The 22,712-nt window shown below is 43.0% G+C and overlaps 2 protein-coding genes across 2 annotated transcripts; one reads left to right on the top strand and one right to left on the bottom strand.

Annotated features, from left to right (window-relative positions):
• Positions 1-299: 299 nt before the first annotated feature.
• btr12 (bloodthirsty-related gene family, member 12) lies at positions 300-9,990 on the top strand. The gene is made up of 14 exons (XM_078789155.1): positions 300-602; positions 1,032-1,507; positions 1,583-1,774; positions 1,849-1,944; positions 3,214-3,447; positions 3,525-3,672; positions 3,762-3,788; positions 4,773-5,305; positions 6,906-7,658; positions 7,721-7,816; positions 7,885-8,115; positions 8,182-8,329; positions 8,404-8,430; positions 9,034-9,990. Exons 1-14 carry the CDS (start codon positions 596-598, stop codon positions 9,585-9,587), a joined length of 3,522 nt encoding a protein of 1,173 aa, XP_078645281.1. The 5' UTR covers positions 300-595; the 3' UTR covers positions 9,588-9,990.
• Positions 9,991-11,898: 1,908 nt separating this feature from the next.
• On the bottom strand, positions 11,899-18,179 carry casq1b (calsequestrin 1b). The gene is made up of 11 exons (XM_058068029.2): positions 17,817-18,179; positions 14,046-14,139; positions 13,781-13,881; positions 13,603-13,714; positions 13,460-13,533; positions 13,267-13,397; positions 13,148-13,193; positions 13,023-13,077; positions 12,861-12,961; positions 12,708-12,782; positions 11,899-12,627 (listed from the first exon to the last, which is right to left on the bottom strand). The coding sequence occupies exons 1-11, from the start codon at positions 18,048-18,050 to the stop codon at positions 12,340-12,342; spliced, it is 1,311 nt and encodes a 436-aa protein (XP_057924012.2). The 5' UTR covers positions 18,051-18,179; the 3' UTR covers positions 11,899-12,339.
• Positions 18,180-22,712: the final 4,533 nt, after the last annotated feature.

Genomic DNA, 22,712 nt, shown 5'->3' with positions numbered 1-22,712 from the left:
ACCCATGCATGCACGGGGAGAACATGCAAACTCCACACAGAGATGGCCGAGGGTGGAATTTGAACCCTGGTCTCCTAGCTAACCACTAGACCGCCGTGCCGCCCCTTATTCACAATACCGTGTCCAGAAGAAACAAAGCTTTATTATTATTACTTATTTGTATCAGCATTTCAACCTTTTCTTTTTACATTCTGCTATTTCTCTATTTCACATTTCTGCTTTTTTGGTTTATCTTTATTTGGGCCAATAAAATATGTACCTTGGCGTGAACTTTGGACACCCCTATTCAAAGCCTTCTTGTCAATAATAAGTTATATTTCTTATTTCATTTTGTGTTTCCTTTGTTTTGATACCAGCAACCTTCTTAATATGAATCAGAGTCCTCTCCGGTGTTTGAATATAAACACTCCTAGTGTGTTTCAGTGTCTGGTTTCAGGAGGTCCGCCCATTAGAGCGTGGCAATGAGACAACGTGGGTGTGTCGCAGTAAGAGTGGGAGGTGCACTTCCAGGTATCAGGAAGATCACACAGGCTGATGGTTTCATTGTTAAGTGAACGAGTGATCTGACGCACCGACTGCTACACTCCAGGACAACATGCAGAGTGAGTTTTTACATTAAATTGACTTTAATTCATATTTTGAGTCATGGTAGTTTGCATTGAAACATGGCTGAATACTTAGATAGTAATCCAAAGCTCATGTGGGATTGAACACGTGTCAACTCTTACTAGTTAAATCAGGTAAAGTAAATATTTTTGTGGCCTACTAGAATGAGACAAAACACGGATTTTTATTAAATGTAGCTTTCTTGAAATTGAGTTTTTTTTAATTTAGAAACTGACACCGGTGCTGTCAGGTGGAAACGCCTGACTTACTACATTCCTCAGATACTTACCGCAGCAATGAAGTCCACTTCCTGTTTGCTTGCGTCAAGAGAAATACTGTACCTGCTGGGAGCACTTCTTTTTTTAGACATTTTAAATCAATGTAATTCCCCTAAGAGAGATTCCTTCTCCTTCATTCCCTTCCAGGTGTAAGCTCTCCAGGGGGCCGCGTCCTCTCTGAGGACCAGTTCACCTGCTCCATCTGTCTGGAGGTGTTTGTGGAACCCGTGTCCACGCCGTGTGGTCATAGCTTCTGCAAGGCATGTCTGCAGGGCTACTGGAACCACAGCAAAAAATTCCTGTGTCCCATGTGCAAGAAGAGCTACACTAGGAAGCCCGAGATGAGCGTCAACAGAGTCCTGGCAGAGATCTCCTCCCAGTTTCAGGGGCTGGTGGTCGCTGGTGGTGGACCTGACGGGCCCGGGTCCTCTTTGCAAAGTTCCACGCTGAATTTGAGTGCCGACGCTGGTCGTGGGGGCTCACCGGGTCTTGACACAGGAGAGTTTGCAAGGGATGGAGATGTACCATGTGACGCTTGCATCGGGAGGAAGCTGAGGGCGCACAAGTCCTGCATTAACTGTCCTGGGTCCTTCTGTGAAACACATTTGAGACATCACAGAAAGGTACCACCATAACTCGTGTCTATCACATCACCGGGAAAGACAGAAGTGGAGTAATGTTGGATTTCAATTTTCCAGGTGAAGTCCCTGACGTCCCATCGCCTCATCGAGCCCACCTTCCACCTGGAGGACAAGATCTGCAAAAAGCACGAGCGACTTCTGGAGGTGTATTGCCGCACCGATCACGTCTGCGTCTGCACTGCCTGTGTAGACTCCGGGCACAAGTCGCACGATATCGTCTCTACCGACCACGAGTGGAAGAAGAAGATGGTGTGTGAATGTCCTGTGTGCTCACATATTTTTTCCACATGACATGTCACATGATCTTTGCCCCGCCTCTGCAGAGCATCCTGGGAAAGAAGAGGTCTGAGCTCAAGCACCTGATCAAGGAGAGAGCCAAGAAGCTGGAGGAACTGAAACACTCCATCAGGGTCATCAAGGTGAGTCCATTTTAGATTTGACCTCATTCATGTGATTTAAAAGCTAAAATGCTACTGAGCTACTGAGGCCGGATAACCCGAATTTTTGGCTAGAAAAATCCATATTTGCTGTTCTACTCCAACCCAGTAAAGAGTGAAAGTAAAGAGTAAAGAGTAAAGAGTAAAGAGTGAAAATGAACTTTATCAGATCTTCTTCAGAAAGGTGATAAAAGCATTTGGCCTTTTAGCAGCAGCAGTGTCATTCCCCTCTTCTGTGGCACAACGAGGCGTTCAAGTGTGCTCGTTCAACCAGTGTGACAAGTCTGAAAAAAACATTCCATGCTTTTGTTTGCACTCAGACAAGGAGTGTCTTTGTTTTCAAGCTTATTTATTTGATTCTTTAATTACCAAGTTACTTTTCGTTTTAGGTTTATCATCCTTTTCATAATAAACCTTGTTTTTTTCGCTGTGGATTGAAGCCATTACATTGAATGTTTTGGCCATAAATTTTTTTTTTAATATTCAGATATTCAAAACCATGTGTCTCTATAATATCTCATTTGATAAGCTTGAAATTTTGTAGTGCTTAGATGACATTCTATTAATGTGTGTTTAAAGTGAAAGCATTGTTTTGTGACAAGGAACCTGCTGCCCCTTATGGAAAAAAAATATATTGCAGTATATTGGCAAATATAATGCAATGTATTAGGAAATATATTTCCATATATGGGATCTTATGTTTATATTTTCCAATATATTGCAATATATGCATATATCATATATGTGTATATATTGATACATATAAAAAATATCTTGCGATCAAGACCAAAAAAGGACTATATTTTTACATATATAAAATTGCCTATAATTTGGGATATATAAATTCATATATTATATATTTGGATTTAATTTATTTCAATATATTGAAAGCGGCAATCATTTGTATATTCTGCAATATATTGCCATATATTACATGAATATATAATGTATAATATATGTACAAAAATATATTATTCCATGTATTTATAATATATAATGTATTGGAAAATATAATGGAAAAATAATATATTATAATATAATACAATACATTTAAAGTAATATATTGATAAATATATTTTCTTTTCGTAAGGGGCTCCAGTTGCACTGACGGCAAACAGGAAGTGCTTGCACAAAAAGAGCAGTGATTAGCCTAGCCGCTAATTTACATCAAACAGCTCAAAAATCCAAGCTGTGAGTAGATACCGTCAGTGACAGTGTTCATATGGTGGGTCTGTGTACCGCGTGTTGCAGACCAGCGCCCAGAAAGAGCTGGAGGAGAGCTGGCAGGTGTTTGCCGAACTTCAGCGATTGGTGGAGCAGAGTCAGGCCGACCTGGTGGAACTCATCACTACCAGGCAGCGTGAGGCCGAGCGTCATGCGCAAGAGCTAGCACGAAGCCTGGAGAACGAGCTGAGTCAGTTGAGGAGGCGGAGCCACGAGCTAGATGCCCAAGTCCAGACCAAGGACAGGGTGGTTTTCTTGCAGGTGTTGGAAATGCTTCTTATGTTAATTATCATTACTGTTTTCATGGTTGCTTGACCTTCCTCCTCCACTCCTGGCAGCACTTGGCCACCTTGCCTCCTCTGCCCGAGCCCACCGACTGGGCAGCGGTGAGCATCAACACAGACCTCTACCTGGGGACCATCCGCACCTCCGTCAGCGGCCTTGTCGACAAGTTCCAGGAGGAGCTCAAGAGGCTTTATGGCAAAGGTACGGCAGTCATGTTGTTTTTCAAAATAAAAGTTATCCTCTTTTGTTTGATGGCTGAGTGACTTCGCCTCTTTCTTCTTGTCTCTCAGAACTCCGCAAGTTGCAGAACTATTCAAGTGAGTAACTTTTTAAAATATCTTCGATAAGCGCAAGTGGTTAAAGAAAAATAGCAGTTTATAAGAGATGTTAATTTAAAGGGGACCTGTTATGCTCAAGGGCGGCACGGTGGTCTAGTGGTTAGCGCGCAGACCTCACAGCTAGGAGACCAGGGTTCAAATTCCACCCTCGGCCATCTCTGTGTGGAGTTTGCATGTTCTCCCCGTGCATGCGTGGGTTTTCTCCGGGTACTCCGGTTTCCTCCCACATTCCAAAAACATGCTAGGTTAATTAATTGGTGACTCCAAATTGTCCATAGGTATGAATGTGAGTGTGAATGGTTGTTTGTCTATATGTGCCCTGTGATTGGCTGGCCACCAGTCCAGGGTGTACCCCGCCTCTCACCCAAAGACAGCTGGGATAGGCTCCAGCACCCCCCACGACCCTCGTGAGGAATGAATGAATGAATGTTATGCTCATACCCCTTGTATTAAGTTGAACTTTCCAGATCTTCTAGAATCTGCACCTATTACAGTTGTATTTTCCTTGGATTTGTGCCTCTCACCGAAATGGTCTGTTAATTTATTCCACTCACAGCCCGCCTCCGGGCGCCCACATTCTGTGATTGTGATTGGTCACACACCCCAAGTGCTTCCGAACTACGAATGGATCCCACTTTCTAATATAGTGGTTATAGAAGTTGATAAATAAAGTCTTTGGAGAGCTAATTGGAAAGTTTTGGAGCAACTGGCTGGAAATTCCTGACTTACCGTGTATGAGTGGTAATGTAGGCACCGCTGGTACCCCGTCTCTCACCCGAAGACAGCTGGGCTAGGCTGTGAGGATAAGCGGTACAGAAAATGTATGGATATAATAACTTTTAAAAAGTGGATAAAGCTTAATAGATCCCCTTTAAAGATGGTCGCCAATAGTCCAGTTTCTCTGTTGTCAATGGGCCATCTTCCATGTTTAAAGAAGAATATGTCTTTGCTGTGATGTCTCAGGTGAGGTCATTCTGGACCCCGCCACTGCGCAGAAGAACCTGGTGGTGTCTGAAGATGGCCGCCAGGTGAGGTACGAAGAGCGCAAAACCTCCCACTCCGAGGGCCCTAAACGTTTCAGCCCGGCCCTTTTCGTTCTTGGCCTTGAGGGTCTCAGCTCGGGTCGCCATTACTGGGAGGTGGATGTCGCTCGCAAGACAGCCTGGACTCTTGGCTTGGCTAATGGCTCAGCCCGCCGCAAAGGCGAGATCAAGCTGAGCCCAGAGGGGGGTTACTGGTGCTTGTGGCTCAAAAATGGTGAGGTGAAGGCGCTGGCCTCATCCCGCTTGCCTCTCATGTTGCCATCCCAGCCCAGCAAGGTGGGAATCTTTCTGGATTATGAAGGAGGACAAGTGTCCTTCTATGATGCCAAAGCTCGCATGCACCTCTATACGTTCCTTCACAGTTTTAATGAGAGTCTCTACCCCATCTTCAGTCCCTGCCTCAGCCAGGAAGGCAAGAACATCTCCCCTCTTGTCATAACCGCCATTAAACATACCTGATTATACTCATGGATTTCACTTAAATATCACTGAGGGACTCATCACAGACTCAGATATTTTTAACCTACAGTGGTCCCAGGGTGGTTTCAAAGGGTCGTGGTCTTAGTTTTACAGTATGTGCAAGATTTGCTTTTGTTCCCAAAACATTTGAATAAAGACTACTTCATACTAAAACATCTAGAGCAGGGGTCTCAAACTCAATTTACCTGGGGGGCCACCGGAGCTAGGTTCTGGGTGAACTTGGGCCGCATTAGGTTTTAAAAAAAAAAAAAACAACACATTTATTAAAAACTGGGAAAAAAATCAATAAAAAAACTATCTTCAATGCTTTTGCTTCTGCTATACCCTACACTTTTTCAGTACTTTGGTTCCGGTTTTCCACACCAAAATATCTGATAAAACATTCCACTGTTCTCAAATATCTTAATTTTTATTTTTCTATACACAAAATAAGATAAAATAAATAAATAAACAAATTAAGAATAAAGACAATCAATCAGTAATAAATAAGTAAAATAATAATAAAACAGCAAATAAGAAAAACGTAAGAAACCACATACTGTTGGTAGAGAAATGATTTTAGTTTTTTTTTTTTTTTTAGTTTTAGTTATTTAACCTTTAACATGAACATTAACGAAACTTAATCATTTTACCCAATTAGCAAGTTAGCATCGTACTCAGTTCCATCTGGGAGCGGCGTCGTAACTTTAACAACATGTTTGATGAGATGCTTTATCTTGACGTGTATTTTCCGTTTTATTCCAAATCATTTCCTGCATTTATTTGTATCCAGCGTCATTAGCCTTTAGCTTCATTGCTAATCCAAAGCAAAACAGGGCGGGGTAACAGGGTAGGGTAACAGTTAACATGTTAATTGTGTCCGGTGTGTACACAGCTATAAGCTGTAATTTCAACATTAAACTTTGGTATCGAGGTGGGGGCCTCAAACTAGCGGGCCGCATTTGGCCCGCGGGCCGCGAGTTTGAGACCCCTGATCTAGAGACTTAGACACCTTTTCTGTCTTTGAAAAGAAACATGTAAATTCACACAAATGCCAAATGTTTTGTTTTTCTGTGGGTCATTACATGTGTAGGACTATCTGGGGTAAAAGCGGAAAGGGGAGGGGGGATATATTTTGGGTCATAGGTGTGTGTTGGGGGGGGGGTGAATTGGTTGCAGTTGGTCTCATGTGTCAGTGCACGGCTGAGCCTGAACGCAGCTGCTCTCTGGTGAGTCTTCTTCATGACATTTTATTTCTTTAAATCAATGTGTTGTTGTTGTGTGGGACTTAGCAAAGGTGCTAACATTGTGACACTCAAGTTGTGAGTTTATGCTCTCTTTAAAACTCTCTAGAAGTAAAGCACATGACTGTTAATTCATTAATCATTTAAATTTTGCAATGATGTGAAATGTTCAATTGAGACCAAATGGAGGAAGAAGTAAGTTATACTGTATTATTGAGAAAAAAAAGAAGATTGCAGTTACATACTTGTCCACCAGGGGGTGTTAAATATACACTGTATTTAAAAAAGAAAAATACCCATCTAACACTGACAACATTGCTGTCACAGCAGGTGGAAAAAGGCTGCTTTAGTTAAAAATGACGCTGCCTCTTCGCCGTGTAGGAATGACTTCTGCCGGGAATCTCTCTGAAGAGCAGGTCCACTGCTCCATCTGCTTGGACGTCTTCACCAACCCCGTTTCCATCCCATGTGGGCACAACTTCTGCCAGAGCTGCATCCTGGGATACTGGAAGACCAGCCCTCTGTACCAGTGTCCCATGTGCAAGAAGTCCTTCTACAAGAGGCCCGACATCAGCATCAACACCGTTCTCAGGGAGATCGCCGAGCAGTTTAAGGAGCTCCGGGTGAAGAGCGCAGAGGTTAAGCCCGAGAAAAAGTGGATGATGGAAAAGCAGAGAGAGGAGGATGAAGAGAGGCTTTTGGAGGATGATTATACAGACATAAACAAAGATGACATCAGTAAAAGGAACACAGAAGTGGTAGAACCCTGTCATGAGGAGCCTCCTCAGGCTTCGACTCCCACCTGGGAGGAGGTCCTCTGTGATGTTTGCCTGGGAGAGGGCCGTTCCAAAGCCATAAAATCCTGCCTGGTGTGTCTGACGTCCTACTGCGACGAGCACCTGAAGTCACATGCCAGCAGGTTCACCAAGCACAAGCTGATTGAACCCGTGGCCAACATGGAGGACCGCATGTGTCCCAAGCACGAGCGCCTCTTGGAGCTCTTCTGCAAGAAGGATCAAACATGCGTGTGCGTCCTGTGCACGGAGACTGACCACCGAGCGCACTATACCGTCCCTGTGGAGCGGGAATGGATGGAGAAAAAGGTGAGTGGAGGAGAACCTAGCAAGAACAGTGGTGCATGGGTGACATGGTGGTGTTCTTGTAGGCCCAGCTGAAGAAGAGCCAAGTGGAGGTCCAGCAGATGATCCAGGACAGAGTAAAGAAAGTCGAGGAGATCAAACACTCTGTGGAGCTCAACAAAGTAAGAACCTGGCATGTTGACATGTTCTCCTTAAAACTTGAAGTTCCTGACTCGGTTTCTGATTGTAGGCAAGCAGTCAGAGAGAGATTGATGACAGCATGCAGGTTTTCTCAGAGTTGATCCGCTCCATCCAGAGAACGCAAGCCGACTTAGTCCTGGCCATTGAAGAGACGCAGAGGCGCACTGAAAGCCGGGCCAGGAACCTGGTCTCAGAACTGGAGCGGGAGATCGAGGAGCTTCGGCGGCGGAATAGTGACCTGGAGAACATGGATAGAACAGACCACATTCACTTCTTGAAGGTGGTAGATGAAACTGACTTTCTTCATTCGGACTTCACCTTCATGAAATGTGTATCTTTTCCACAGAACTTTCCAGCTCTGAGCACCGCACCTTCAGTCCAGGACTGGTCTGACACGAGCATTCCCACTGATATTTGCGTCGGGTTGATTAGGACAGCCGTGTGCAAACTGGAAGCCACATTAAAGGAGATCGTGGACAAACTGGCAGACAGAGGTGTGACATCCTCCAACATATCTCTTATGTTTCAGTGATTTCAAAATAAAAGCATTTTCTCTTTTTCCCCACAGAGATCCAGAAAGTTCTAAAGTATTCAGGTATGTTTGATTTCATTGTCAACTGCTTTTGAGGTCATGTTTTATTTACTATCACTGACACTCTTTGCGGGCGGCACGGTGGTCGAGTGGCGAGCGCACAGACCTCACAACTAGGAGACCAGGGTTCAATTCCACTCTCAGCCATCTCTGTGTGGAGTTGTTCTCCCCGTGCATGCGTGGGTTTTCTCCGGGCACTCCGGTTTCCTCCCACATTCCAAAAACATGCTAGGTTAATTAGCGACTCCAAATTGTCCATAGGTATGAATGTGAGTGTGAATGGTTGTTTGTCTACGTATATGTGCCCTGTGATTGGCTGGCGACCAGTCCAGGTTGTACTCCGCCTCTCGTCCAAAGACAGCTGGGATAGGCTCCAGCACCCCCGCGACCCTCGTGAGGGAAAAAGCGGTAGAAAATAAATGAATGAATGAATATGAGTGTGAATGGTTGTTTGTCTATATGTGCCCTGTGATTGGCTGGCAACCAGTCCAGCGTGTACCCCGCCTCTCGCCTGAAGACAGCTGGGATAGGCTCCAGCACCCCCCACGACCCTTGTGAGGAAAAGCGGTAGAAAATGAACTAATGAATGAATGACACTCTTTGCAGTGGACGTCACTTTGGACCCAGACTCCGCCAACCCATGGCTGCAGCTCTCACAGGACCGACGGCAGGTGCGCCACCTGGGGGCGTGGCAGGATCTCCCCGACCACCCCAACCGCTTTGACACTGTGGTCATCGTCCTGGGCAGAGAGGGCTTCACCTCGGGAAGACACTACTGGGAAGTTCAGGTGGGCGACAAGGATGATTGGTACCTAGGTGTAGCCAAGTCATCCGTCAACCGGAAGGGTCGGATCTCTGTAAGCACCGCCCATGGCTACTGGGCCCTGGCTATGAAGAAGGGCCATGGGTACCGTGTGTCCACCACGCCACCATTACAGCTCGCACTCAACACCAAACCCAAAATGGTAGGCGTGTATGTGGACTACGAAGAGGGGCAAATATCTTTCTACGATGTCAGGGCTCGGACGCACATTCACACACTGAGCGACACATTAAATGAGAAGATTCTGCCTTTTTTCTACTTGTACTGTTGTGACAAAGCCTCCGATACTGTCGTCATTTGTCCTGTCGCTGACAAAAGCCTGATCAAACCGAGTTAATCAATCACAACATATTGCTAGATGCTTGTTCGACTTGTATCGACTTAGTCTGACAGCTTGACGTTTTCCTTTACAGTGATAACAGGAAGATAGCTTCACATTAAGGGGTGTCACCCAGCACCAAATGTCTTACAGTCTTCATGAAAGCTATTTTTAAAGGTACCAAATGTGTCTCATATTCTTCTTAAAGCTGCTGCTTGCAGTGCTTTAGTGCAGCAAGCATTATATCCCAACTTGCATATGATTTGACTCATATAGCAATCATCATCATTTTAAATCAATTTAAATATGTTTGAAGATCTCTTGTGTAACTGGCACACTGAACGCCAGTCATCTTATTCAGGCTGAAAAGCAATTTTTAGAAAAGCAATTTAAAGTTTAACTTCTAATTGTGATAAATATAGAAAATCTGTTCTCTTAAAGGGGACCTTTTATGATTTTCTCGCTTTTCTGACCTATAAATGTAGTAAGAATGTTGTACTCGTGTGTTAAATAATAATGCCAAGTTTCGGATAATGAGCTTTGCGTATTTGGAAGTGAGCCCTGAAAGAAGTTAGAGGGCTCAAAACGCCGGGTTTCAAAAGGCGTGGTAAAACTGCCCCTTTGTGATGTCACAGAGAGGTGGACTTCCTTATATGGTCGTGTCTGTAAAGCAGACACGCTCTCTGCCCTCCCCCAAGCTCTGCTCCTCTATTTACTTGCTAGCAAAGCCATGTTTGTTTACACTTCCTAACGACGCCACGAACGGGGTGGTGCTTGGAGTTCATTCAACTTTACCAGCAAAACAAATAGATTTTACAGAAAGCCCTACGCCTTTCCAAATGTACTTGGTCATGGGGACTGGGCAAGCAGTAGGTAACAATTTATCAGTGTCCTAACTGTGTTTATTTTGTGTAAGTCATGGAACAAAAGCGCTTGCATACAGGGAGTGGGGTTGCTAATAACCATTACTAGCACAATTAGCACAATTAGCGGCCACATTTGGTTACCAATGCTGTATAAAACCTAATGCTAAAATGCTAAAGCTACTTACCATTGAGAAACTTCTTGAAGTAACCTCTTTTCTTGAGAAACTTTGGACTGTCCAGTCTCTACTTCATTCGAGAGTCGAGATTCAACACATTTTAGCTAGCTAGCTAGCTAGCAGCACAAACCGGATCTCCTTTTAAGTACTCGCTAGTGTGACCAACCACAGCAGAGTGAGTGTGCCTGGAGGCGGGGCGTGGATGGAATACATTGAAACGGATAATTTTCGCGGGAATCACGAAATCCAAAGAAATACAGCTGAATAGGTGCAGATTCTGGAAGAACTATAAAGCTTTGTGTGTCGCTCTATAAGGGTCCACAACTCAATACAAAGGGACGAAAAATGAGCATAATAGGTCCCCTTTAAGCCGCTATTATACACATGCTAGTCGTTGGTGGTGTTCTTACGTATGTTTTTTGGCTTTATAAACAGTGTTATTGCAAGTCCTTGGCATATTATATATTATATATTATATATTATATATTATATATTATATATTATATATTATATATTATATATTATATATTATATATTATATATTATATATTATATATTATATATTATATATTATATATTATATATTATATATTATATATTATATATTGTCTCAACAAGGGTTTCTCCACAATGCAAATGATACTAGACTCAATACTAGATCCCTCTAGAACAGGGGTGGGCAAACTACGGCCCGGGGGCCACATGCGGCCCACCAAGCGTTTGAATCCGGCCCGCCAGTTGCTTTCTAAGTATTTCAACTTTTAACATACAAACTGGCAACATGACTTGCAAGTCTTATTTAGTAAAAAAAAAACAACAAAACTGTCAAATTAAATGACGTAGTTAGATGTGGTGTGATGTTTAAAGTGCTCCTGAAAAAAAGGGACATGAAAACATACAGCTGATAGTATATAACACTTACAGATAAAATTAGACAAAAAAAAATTCAAGGAAAATTATAAGTATAAAATAGTGTGTGTGTTAAATATATATATATGTATATATATATATATATATATGTTCTGGCCCCCCCGGACAATTTTGTTTCCTCAATGCGGCCCACGAGTGAAAGTATTTGCCCACCCCTGCTCTAGAAGGTACAGGCCACGCCCACTGTTTATTTACGCTGTCATAAGAAGGGCTACACTACTGTCTGCATTTATTGGTGTGATTTAAAATATGTATTGCAGCTTTGAGAGACACAAATGTAGAATACAATATTGTAAAAAGATGTGTTGTTTTTTTTATTTAAATTTGAGTGACTTTGTGCCTCTACACACACACACACACACACACACACACACACGCACACCGACTTCATGAACCACATTCTCAACAGCATCATCATGGGACTCTCCGTTTTTTTTTATTATTAATACCTTTGAGACAATTCCAAGGAAGTATATGATTTTTTTTCTTTTAGGTAAAAAAAAAACGGTCAAGGTCTGCATGAACAAAAGGAAAGAAGGTGCATGAACTGTGGTCATGTGACATGAGGTACAAAAACGTCAGTTAGCTTGTCAGGCAAACACGTGTGGGTTTTAATTCAGTGGTAAGACAACACCGTTTGAACCGCGTCAGTTTGCTTCTCCCTTTTGACTGATATTGACGGCGCCATCTTGGGGTCGCTGCATTTGTATCCCGCACGTGAACTCCAACTGACGTCAGGCGTCTGAAAAATTGGTACAACTCTCAGGTGTACTGAAGTGGAAGATGATGGCGATGTTTTTATTCGTCGTCGTCGTCATCATCATCGTCATCATCGTCATCATCGTCGTCATCGTCGTCATCATCATCGTCGTCGTCGTCATCATCATCGTCGTCATCATCATCGTCATCATCGTCGTCGTCATCGTCGTCATCATCATCATCATCATCGTCATCATCATCATCGTCCTCCTCGTCGTCATCATCAGGGTCGATCTTTCCCGAAAGGACGTCCTCAATCCACTGCTCAAGCTCGTCTGCTGTGGGCATTTCATCATCGTCGTCCATTTCCATCCACACACTGTCCGCCTGCCGGAAAGCAACAACAAGAACTGAGGGAACATCCGTATCTTGTCGTACTATCCGTGGAAACACAAAAAGAGACGTACGTCTTCTACATCCACCACGCCGATCTGAGGGGACGACAGGTCGATGTGAAAGGTCCTCTCCCAGTAAGGAACCAGCTGTGGAGAAGAACACGTGAATCACGGCACAAACGGCAAAGAATATAAACCAGAGACTTAAGAGTAAAAGTTTGGTACCAGCGGGAAGTTGTCAGGATCAATCCAGATGATGCTCAGATTGGGGTTGTCCGTGTTCTCTTGCGCCACCTCCTTCAAGATTTCCAGGAACTCGAAACCATCTAAAAAGACAAGTGAAGTCCGTGAACTTTGCATTTGAAGAAACACAACAAATAAATGTACCTGGGTCGTCCTCCTCGGCGAAGGCCACAATGTGCTCTCCATCGATGTCATCCTCCTTAGTGGTGAGACAGGCACTTCATTGGAAAAGAACTTTGTGTTTGGGCATCATTTGGAGAGGTTCTTACCCAGATCTCGTACATGCTGTGAGGCTCCAGTTTCCTCAGTGTGGGCCTAAAACACAGGAAGGCATGATGACTAAAATTGTCCAGGGGCGGCATCGTTGTCCTGGAGTTTGAAAAATCACCTGTCGTGCTGTTCGATGTACTCCACCAGCTCGTCCTCGGTGTAGGGCTTCCCTGGAATAGTCACGGATTCATCCATAAACGGCTCATAGAAATCGACTTCGTTCATCTTCAGTTTGAGTTTCTTGGCAATCTAGAGCAAGATAAAGAGTCTTGATGTCTCAAGCAGAGTTGAAACTGGGTCCTTGAACAAACCTTGGGGTCAAAGGTGGCAAAGAATTTAACAAAGGGGTGGAACTCCTCAGCGGCGTCGTCATACTCGATGAAATCTGGTCAGGAAAAAACATATCAGGTGTGAAGGAATTCCGTTCAAGTGTTTCTTTGAGTGTTCAACCTACGAGGGGATTTCTCGCTCTTGAAATAGCCCACCAGCTTGATGACCTCATCCATGTTGTTGAAGCCCTTCAACTCCCGCTCATTGTCGATGATCTCCACAGGGTCTTCGATCACCTAAGAAACGGGACAACAATCTGGGAATCTGGGATTTTGGCGCATCATTTCAATTTTGAAGCTTACATCATAGAGGAACTCCACCAGAGTGTCCGCCGCCAGCTCGCCATCATATTCAATTATCTCGTTGTCTGCAAAAATGTAAAGGCTCTCCACCTCGTCCAGGCCTGTTTTGGGGCGACAAGCAGTTGCAGTACCCTGAATCAACACTTGAGGGCAGCATAAACTCTTTGAATTTTGAATTCTAATGATTGTGATGATCAACTGAGGACTTATTGCATCTTTTTTTTTCATTTTGTTTGGTAACTAAGTCATTAAGAAAGAGGCCTACCAAGCTTCTTTGCCACTCCAATGTCCTCCTTTTCATCCACCAAGCCAAATCCAATGTCTTCATCGTCCAGATCGTCCAGAACCTGAGCTGCAAGCTGCACAAACACACAAAGTGTTGTATTTAGATTTACATTATACTCGCCTTAGTCCTAGCTTCTAGTCTGATTCATCTCAGTTGGGGCTCGCGTCACTTCTTGTACGCCTGAAGGCCTTAAAAGCAAAAGCTTTGGACTGCTGCCTTGCACTTTCTAAATCGGAGCGAAACCAGAGCCAACAATTGACAGCCGACTCCCCTCTACACCAATGCCTCTCTATGTCCTTTTCGTAAGCAGCCAGGACAGCAGGACGGCCACGAGAACAAGAGGGGGGCCGAACTTGAGACCTGCATGTGGAGGCGCTGCAACAGGTGCGGACCAGTGGACAATATGCACACTTGGATTCAAACGAAGATGCAGAAAGTTTTTTTATGCACTCCTTTGAAGTTAAACATTAGGATCTTATCTCCATTGCTCATGATGACCGCGTCCATTCCCATTAACTGTATCATGAATGTGACCTTCGCATGGATGACAAGTGACGATGGCAGGTGCTTTACTTGACAAATGGCAGCTGGCTGTGCTCCTAAGAGGTCCACTCCAATGAAACTGAAGCTGCTGTGGCTTCAAATCAACTCACTGTGATCTACTAAAAGCTTCCATAGATGAACAAAGCTTGCATATTCAAGAAGAACACATCTTGAGATTAGATTATTGAGGTGCATACTTTAGTTATTATTGATGATTATCCCTCACCAAAGCACGACCATATTAGTAACGGGGGTATTTAAAGAAGAGGTGAGGGAGCGTACCCCAGCTATTTAAGGTCTTGAAGAAGGCACACGGAAGACCAGAAAAGCCGTCTTAGATGCATTACATATAGAAACGGGTGGGTCAGAAGCACCTGATGTGCAAGACACTCACATATATCATGTCGAAACAATATATAACAAAATATGACAAGTCGTACGCCATAACATTCGCCACACTTTTGTACCCTTTGTGCATTTTGTTGCATACATATTTATAGTACATATTTGCAGCTCTGTGTAGAAATACAATATGTACTGTAGCTACATACTGTATGTACTGTAAAAATATATGAGCATATTTTGTTAATAATCTTCAGTATGTGGCCCTATGTATATATTTTCGTCATCTATAAATGTATTGTGTTTATTTATATATATTTTTGTAGCTACTGTATGTGCACTACTATCTAGGTGGCCTTATATATGTTTTGTTAATCTATGTACATGTTTTGTAAAATTATGTGTACCTATGTAAATACATTCCTCATCAAAATGTTATGACTAGTTGAACAATGGCAAGAATTTACATTTTGCACTCTTGAATCTTAAGGTCAAAAAGCAAAAAGGAGAAATGAGAGTGAAACATAAAGTACTGGTATGCAAACAACCAACTGAAATAGGCTGTTCATCACCTGATTGAGTTTAAAAGCCAGTATATGAAATATCTGTCAGGGATTCACACTGCATGATCTCTTGATGGCAAAGGCAAAAAAGCTTTCTCACTTTAAACGAGGTCAGATTTTTCAGTTGCATAAGCAAGGCCTCTCGCAGTGCAGCATTGCTGCTGAGCTTGGACGCAGTAAGACAGTATGAGGGTTATGGAACAAAAAGTGGTAGACCCAAAAAATGGTACTGGTCCCGAGCCGGGTGGTAGGGATGGGCGGGGGGATCCAATTAGCTGTCCATCTAAACACGAGACAATCTTCTTCCCAAATCAATTTTCCACGTGGTACAGCGGAGAGGGTGTCATCTTTATCTTGGGTGTTTTTTTTTCTTCAATGGAACAATGGAGCTTCAGCTTGTGCAGGGGCGTAAAATGGCAGCTGGCTATGAACGGACAGCAAATTTCTTCCACTCTTTTGGACCATCCTGTGTGTTCACCTGATTTAAATCCAACTGAGAACATTTAGTGATGGATGGCAAGGCAAGTTTTTATTTAAATATATAAAAATCATTTTCAGATGATTTCAACGGATGCCCTCCCTGCAGCATTCCCACAAGCCTTGATTTGGATGTGATTTCTATTTTAGGTTCATATTTCAGGTTTTTTTTTAATTTTACTTTTGATCCTCTGATGAACAACCTATTTCAGTTTAATACTTTTATTTACTCAAAAAAGAATTGTCACACTGTCATTTCTTCTTTTTGCATTTTAAAGCTCTGCTTCCATTCTCTTTAAGATCCAACAGTGCAAAATGCAATTGCAACTTTTCAACTGGTCTTTATATTTTGATTATATGCACACATATTTTGCTATTTGTTTATGTGAATAAACAATTGCATATGTTTGTAGACCATCATACGCATTTACTTATTTGTTAATATTCCACATATCTGTGATGTAGTGTACATACAATTCAATTCCTGTTAGTATCCGTAGATCTCAAGCCATTTTTGTGTTGATGTAGGCGCTTTCCTCATCACACACGTGCACACATGCTGCAGCCAGATAGTAAATTAGTAATAGCTGCCGTTGTGTACACACAACTGGTTGTTACATAAGTTCCACCATTCATGAAGGATTCAGACTTGTTTGAATCCTTGCCACCGGGTGATGTATACACGTCTAGAGGAGAAGGGGTCTGGTGTGTCAGCACCTGAATCAAAAAAAACTCCAAGAGACCCTAAATCTCCACAACAAAGTCACATGGAGTAGATGATGCAATGACCATCTTGTAAACGTGGCACGTTCGTGCATCACGTGACCAGCCTGACTGAAAAAAAAAAACATGACGTCACCTCTGGCCAGGTTTAGTTGAATCGGGTGTTGCCATGGTTACAGCTCCCCAGCATTTATAGCACAAACTTACACATCATCATCAGGTGCTTGAACCCTGTGGAGTTAAATAACGTGTCTGTGTTGGTGTTAGAGGAGGCTAAGTTTAGAAGCAGGACCATCACATCATTTAGCATGGTGACAAGTGTCATTACGACATTACATGGTGGGGGGCGTGGCTTCCAAATATCACGCCTGTCTCGAGAGCTTCAGCTCGTTAGCACACATTGCTAATTTTTCTCTGTTTTCTCATTTTTGTAGAAGATTTTGAACTAAAAAAGCAGGAAGTGCTTCCTTTACTATCCATATATTTCCATATTCACTGGTCACTGTTGTTTCATGGTCATAATTAAGCACATCCATAAAAAAGAAATTGCCTACATGAAATCTGTTGTTGCCTGCATGTGGTTCGGTTACCATAGCAACAGGCTGTGACTTTTCTCCCAGAGTGCCAAAGGGAGATGAAAAAGCAGAAGTATAAATCGAGCCATGTTGTGTTTGACTTCAAGTATTCAGTTCAATGAATAAAGCACCGGGTTAGCATTAGCGCATAGCCTAGCAGTGCTTTTAAGCTAAATGTTAACGAGATGAGTTGTGGGCAGGGCCACATGGCGTACGGATGACCGGCAGTACAGTGGGTGACATAGCAACAACAACATGTGTCAGTTGCAATCTGAGCCATGCAGAGCATACTGATTGATGATGGCGGCTTCTAAAGGTCAAAGGTGAAAGTTGAGAGGCTTCTTGTATATGTTTGTATCTTTGTGCCTGTGATTGGATTTTTGCTTGAGCCTGAATTTTGGATGAACTCGTCCTGAAGTAAGTCAACCGCCCCCCCCCCTTGCAGGATGCTGCACTACTCGGTCCTCCATTCAAACCCATCCAGGAATCCTTAGCTGGACTCCTTAGCATGGGCTTAACTGACCCACCTCCAGCGCCAGCTCCTCGATCTGGAACTGCTTCATGGCATTGCGGTCTCCGTCCACGTGCTTGTGGTAGTAGATGACCATCACGTCATATTTCTTCATGACGGACTTGTAGTTCTTGGAGCTGAGGGCGTGAACGCGGTCCTTGCCATCATACTCTGGGATCTCCAGACCCTTCTCCCAGGACAGGGCCACCAAGGAGAGGAGGACCCCCAATATTGTCCAGCCCCACTTCATGGCTATCGTCCACCTCCTTTCTGAACCTCTTGACTATGACTGTGAGGCAGTCAGGGGGTGAGGTGGGGGTAATGGTCCCAAAAAAGCGAAGTCTGCTTCCTGTCCCCGTGGTGGAGAGAAGAGCAGGTTTGACAGCCAGAGGCTTCTTTTAAAAACCAACTCCACGTGGAATTGCTGACGCCACTGGCCTTTACCAACAAGGCGGGGCTCTACTCCAAGAGAGAGACAAGCTAGACGGGCTGCCAAAAATGTCACAATTAGAAGGGTGTCGGGGGGGCGGAGTTTAGGTCACGCAGCCACCTGTTTAGAAGTGCCGAGGGGCCGGGTACTGTCTTGTAGCAAAGGAAAGAAGAGACGCCGACGTGCCATTCCCATATTAAGTTTGGCCCAGGAGCCGGGAGTCCCGCTAAAAATAAAAAAGCCTCAGCAGGACAACAGTGTGGACAAGATGGCGTTCTCTGAGAGAGCACATATTTGACACCCGGCATGGGGTCTGCCTTCGTTACAGCTTCTGTACATTTGGATCAATACTGTATTATTTTTCCAACTTTTCTAGTTTTCTCTTTTTATCCGGCCCTAATTTTTCATTTGTAGAGTCGAGGGGGGGGGGGATCAAGGGTTCGAATCTCTGTCTGGGCATCTCTGTATGTAATTTTCCAAGTGCATGTGTGCGTTTCCTTCAACTTCCTGCATATCCCAAAAACATCCATGTTAATTGGAGACTATGAATTGTCCATCAGTGTTTATGTGTCCTGCGATTGGTTGGCGACCAGTCCAGGGTGTATCCCGCCTCCCTCCTGAAGCCAGATGACCCCAAAGTGGTATAGAAACTGGATAGCTGGATAACGTATAATAATTGGAATGATCACTTTTGTGTCCTTCACCTGACTCATTTTATTATTTGTATTTAAAGCATTTTTAATACAATAGAATATAATCTTGCTGGAATAAACCCATTATTCTAAAACACAAGAACATTTTGTAATACTAACAGAAGTTTAGAAAAAGAACATTTTTTAAAATTATGTTTTACATTACAAGTTATCACTTTACAGTAAATAACACCTCAACCCAATGTCGCATCACTGAGGTCAACAGCGCCCTCCTATGGCGATTGCACGACTAACCTCCATTGGGCCTCTTGCAAGCAACTTGTACCATTGCTTTTGATGAGTGCGCCCAGGTCATTGGGCTTGGGTGTTGTTGCCATGGCGACAGCACTCCAAACTACCGATACAATGAGTTCAATGGCAGCCGTCCTTAGATGCTTCGTCTTGCCTGAGTCAGGGTGTTAATGAGGCCTTAAAGGGGATGTGGGGAACTGTGGGGTGTGAATTGTTGGCCTAGTCATTCTAAAAAGTTCTTCAGCAAGCCGTTAAACCATGTTTTTTTTTGTATGTGAACATGCAGGCTGCAATATGAGTCAAAACACAAGCTGCTACCTCCTCCTCCACCTCTTTTTTGGCGGCCCACACTTGTGATTACCTTCTTCCCATCCTCTCCTGAGAGTCCCCTGATCATCACTCGCAAAACGCTGTCGACTTGTTGCTTTAGAATGTCAACACGGTGCAAGCAATTGTATCGGCTTGCTCACTTAATGAACATTTGGCGGCGTCTGGAAATGAATTTCTGAGCGCCGACCTGTTAGCCAGGCACGGTGTCAACGTGACAGCTGGAGGATGAGAGGTTGCCTAGTAACCGCAAAGCTGACAGACTGACTGATGAAGATTCAGCCTGCAAACAGTTGGTGCACGTAGGACGATAAATGTGTGTGTGTGTGTGTGTGTGTGTGTGTGAGTGAGTGTGTGAGTGATCTAAATCTGTGAAGAAGAGAGAGTGGCGAGGTCAGACGGTTTAACTTGTTTGCAATCAAGAATGGAAGCATACGGAGCTTCCATAGTAAGATATAAGAGGTTTCCAGCAAAGAGCCATAGCCCACAACAACAACAACAACAATGGCGGAATAGCTATAGTGACAGCTCCAGTGACATTAGCTAAGTGTATGTGTACACTTTTAACACTTGTTGTTTTGTTGTCCACTGAAATAGAGCGATTGTCCATTAATTTATTTTTTGCTTCTGAAAGATTCAGCCTGAAAATAACAATAATAATAAAATATTTTTTTTATGTTTTGTAAATACCTACATTAAATCGAGCATTTATTTTAATTTGAAAATTTATATAAAAATGTCACATTGAGGTCAAATCTGGACCATAAAAAATTTCAAAAAATCTCGCACAAATGAATAGATGACATAACCACAAATTCATTGATTTCTTCTAAATTTAATAAGCAAAAAAAAGAAACTACCACTTCCACACGGAATGGCAGGATAACTGTTTTTTTGTCAGGGCTGACTTTATGCAGTGTTAAGGTAATGTAATGTAAGGTAATGTCTCATCCGTGATTTCTGTCATTACTCATCATGGCTGACTTCATGCAGTGTTAAGGTAATGTAATGTAAGGTAATGTCTCATCCGTGATTTCTGTCATTACTCATCATGGCTGACTTCATGCAGTGTTAAGGTAATGTAATGTAAGGTAATGTCTCATCCGTGATTTCTGTCATTACTCATCATGGCTGACTTCATGCAGTGTTAAGGTAATGTAATGTAAGGTAATGTCTCATCCGTGATTTCTGTCATTACTCATCATGGCTGACTTCATGCAGTGTTAAGGTAATGTAATGTAAGGTAATGTCTCATTCGTGTTTTCTGTCATTACTGCTGCCTAGGGACCAGAATACAACATTCATTTATTCATTCATTTTCTACCACTTATTCTCACAAGGGTCACGGGTGTGCTGGAGCCTATCCCAGCTGTCTTCGGGCGAGATGCGGGGAGCTAAATATCATGTATCATATTGTATTGTGATTTCTGTGCACCGCTACAGTCCTAGCATGGTGGGTAAAATGTGTCCCCATTCAAAGGGTACACTAATGTGGTCATTATTGTGTAATTTCCAGCATGAAAACATATTTTCCCACAGGATCGGCCTCATTGAATGGATCTATTAACGTCCATTCAGGTTTAAGAACAAAGTGGGTGTTGATTACAGTTCTGCACATGAACTAAAACCTTTTTTTCTGTGACTCAGTTTTGTCACATTGGTCTTATTTTATTTAAATAAAAAAAACTCACTTCAATTCAAAATGCATTCACTGAATTTGCTGTTGATTAATATATTGCAAAAGAAATGCTGATGTTTAAAGGTTGAAAAGCCAGCATTTCAAGAAATGCTGCAACGTTTTACAGACAGTACAAACTGCCTGTGAGAAAATAAAGCTCATAAACAGTAATACCAGAACTTTACTGAATGAGGGATGACATATTAAAGGAAATAGTGCCTTACTATGATATATTATTAAAATATATTATTATGACATTAGTGGTTTAATTGGCCTAAAAAATGTTGACAATAACGTTGTTAAGCGTCAATTTGTGGGACAATAAACATTTCAAGATGAACCTGCATTGTTATATGACTCGGTTAAATAAAAAAAATGTCCAGTCATAAATTATTGTTGTACTAAGCCTAACCCTAAACCCTAACCCTAACCCTAACCCTAACCCTAAATTAATTAATATATAAGATCTTGTTTCATCTCACAAACCCAGTGTAGTGCATACTCTCGTCTCATGAGTTGGGTGTCTCGGGGACTACGCAATACTTTCCACTGATGACGTTGTTGCCATTCCCAGTTGCGAATAGTAAAAATATCACCCACACACCTTGGAGGATCTGAGACATAAAGGGCTCTACTTTGCATGTGTTTTGTTGATCAAATGTGGAATATTTACAGGTTTTGGCAGCCCTGTTGTGATGGAAACGCTTCACCAGTTCGTCTTGGTCGAGCTGAAGGGTCAGTTTTCAGCATTAAAGTGTGGTAAGAGTCATCTTGTGTCACAACAAATGTTTCATTGAGTAGACTTAATGAAGGGATGTGATGTCAGTCTCTAACCCCTCACTTCCTGCCTCATCTCTTCATCCCCAACTCACTTCCACGCCAGCTGGCTGCTTTGGTGGTAGCACTTCCTCTTTGGAAGTCTCTCTTCTCCCTTGCGAGCAAGTCTTGTGATCAGATTGACAAGGACCTCATGACAGCCTGCAAGCAAATGTGCTTGACATTCTTAAATGTGAGAAAGCAAAAACACAGTGTTTATTTCACCAGAGTGTTGTAAAAAAAAAAAAAAAAAGGGGATCTCTGCCTCAGGGTGACAGATCCTGCAACAAAAGGCTCATTTATTTTCTTGATGATCATGAGTTTGCTACCAGTAGCACATATTTGAAGGTCACAACAGCCTCTTCCCAAAGTGAAATATAATGTTGTGTGCCTTAATATGTGACTTAAAGGTCCCATATTATAGTATTGTGCACCAATTTGAAATAAGTGCCACAATGGTGTAGCGGGGCGGTCGAGTGGTTAGCACGCAGACCTCACAGCTAGGAGACCAGTGTTCAATTCCACCCTCGGCCATCTCTGTGTGGAGTTTGCATGTGTGGGTTTTCTCCAGGTACAACAGTTTCCTCCCACATTCCAAAAACATGCTAGGTTAATTGATGACTCTTGCCCGAAGTGGACTGGGATAGGCTCCAGCACCCCCTGCCACCCTCGTGAGGAAAAATACTATCCAGTCATGATCGAGTTTTGGTGTCTGAC

This window comes from Doryrhamphus excisus, linkage group LG2 (genome assembly GCF_037039965.1).
Source record: "Doryrhamphus excisus strain RoL-2023G ecotype Guam linkage group LG2, RoL_Dexc_Guam_v1.1, whole genome shotgun sequence".
NCBI lineage: Eukaryota > Metazoa > Chordata > Actinopteri > Syngnathiformes > Syngnathidae > Doryrhamphus > Doryrhamphus excisus.
This window is presented reverse-complemented; position numbering and strand designations above follow the sequence as displayed.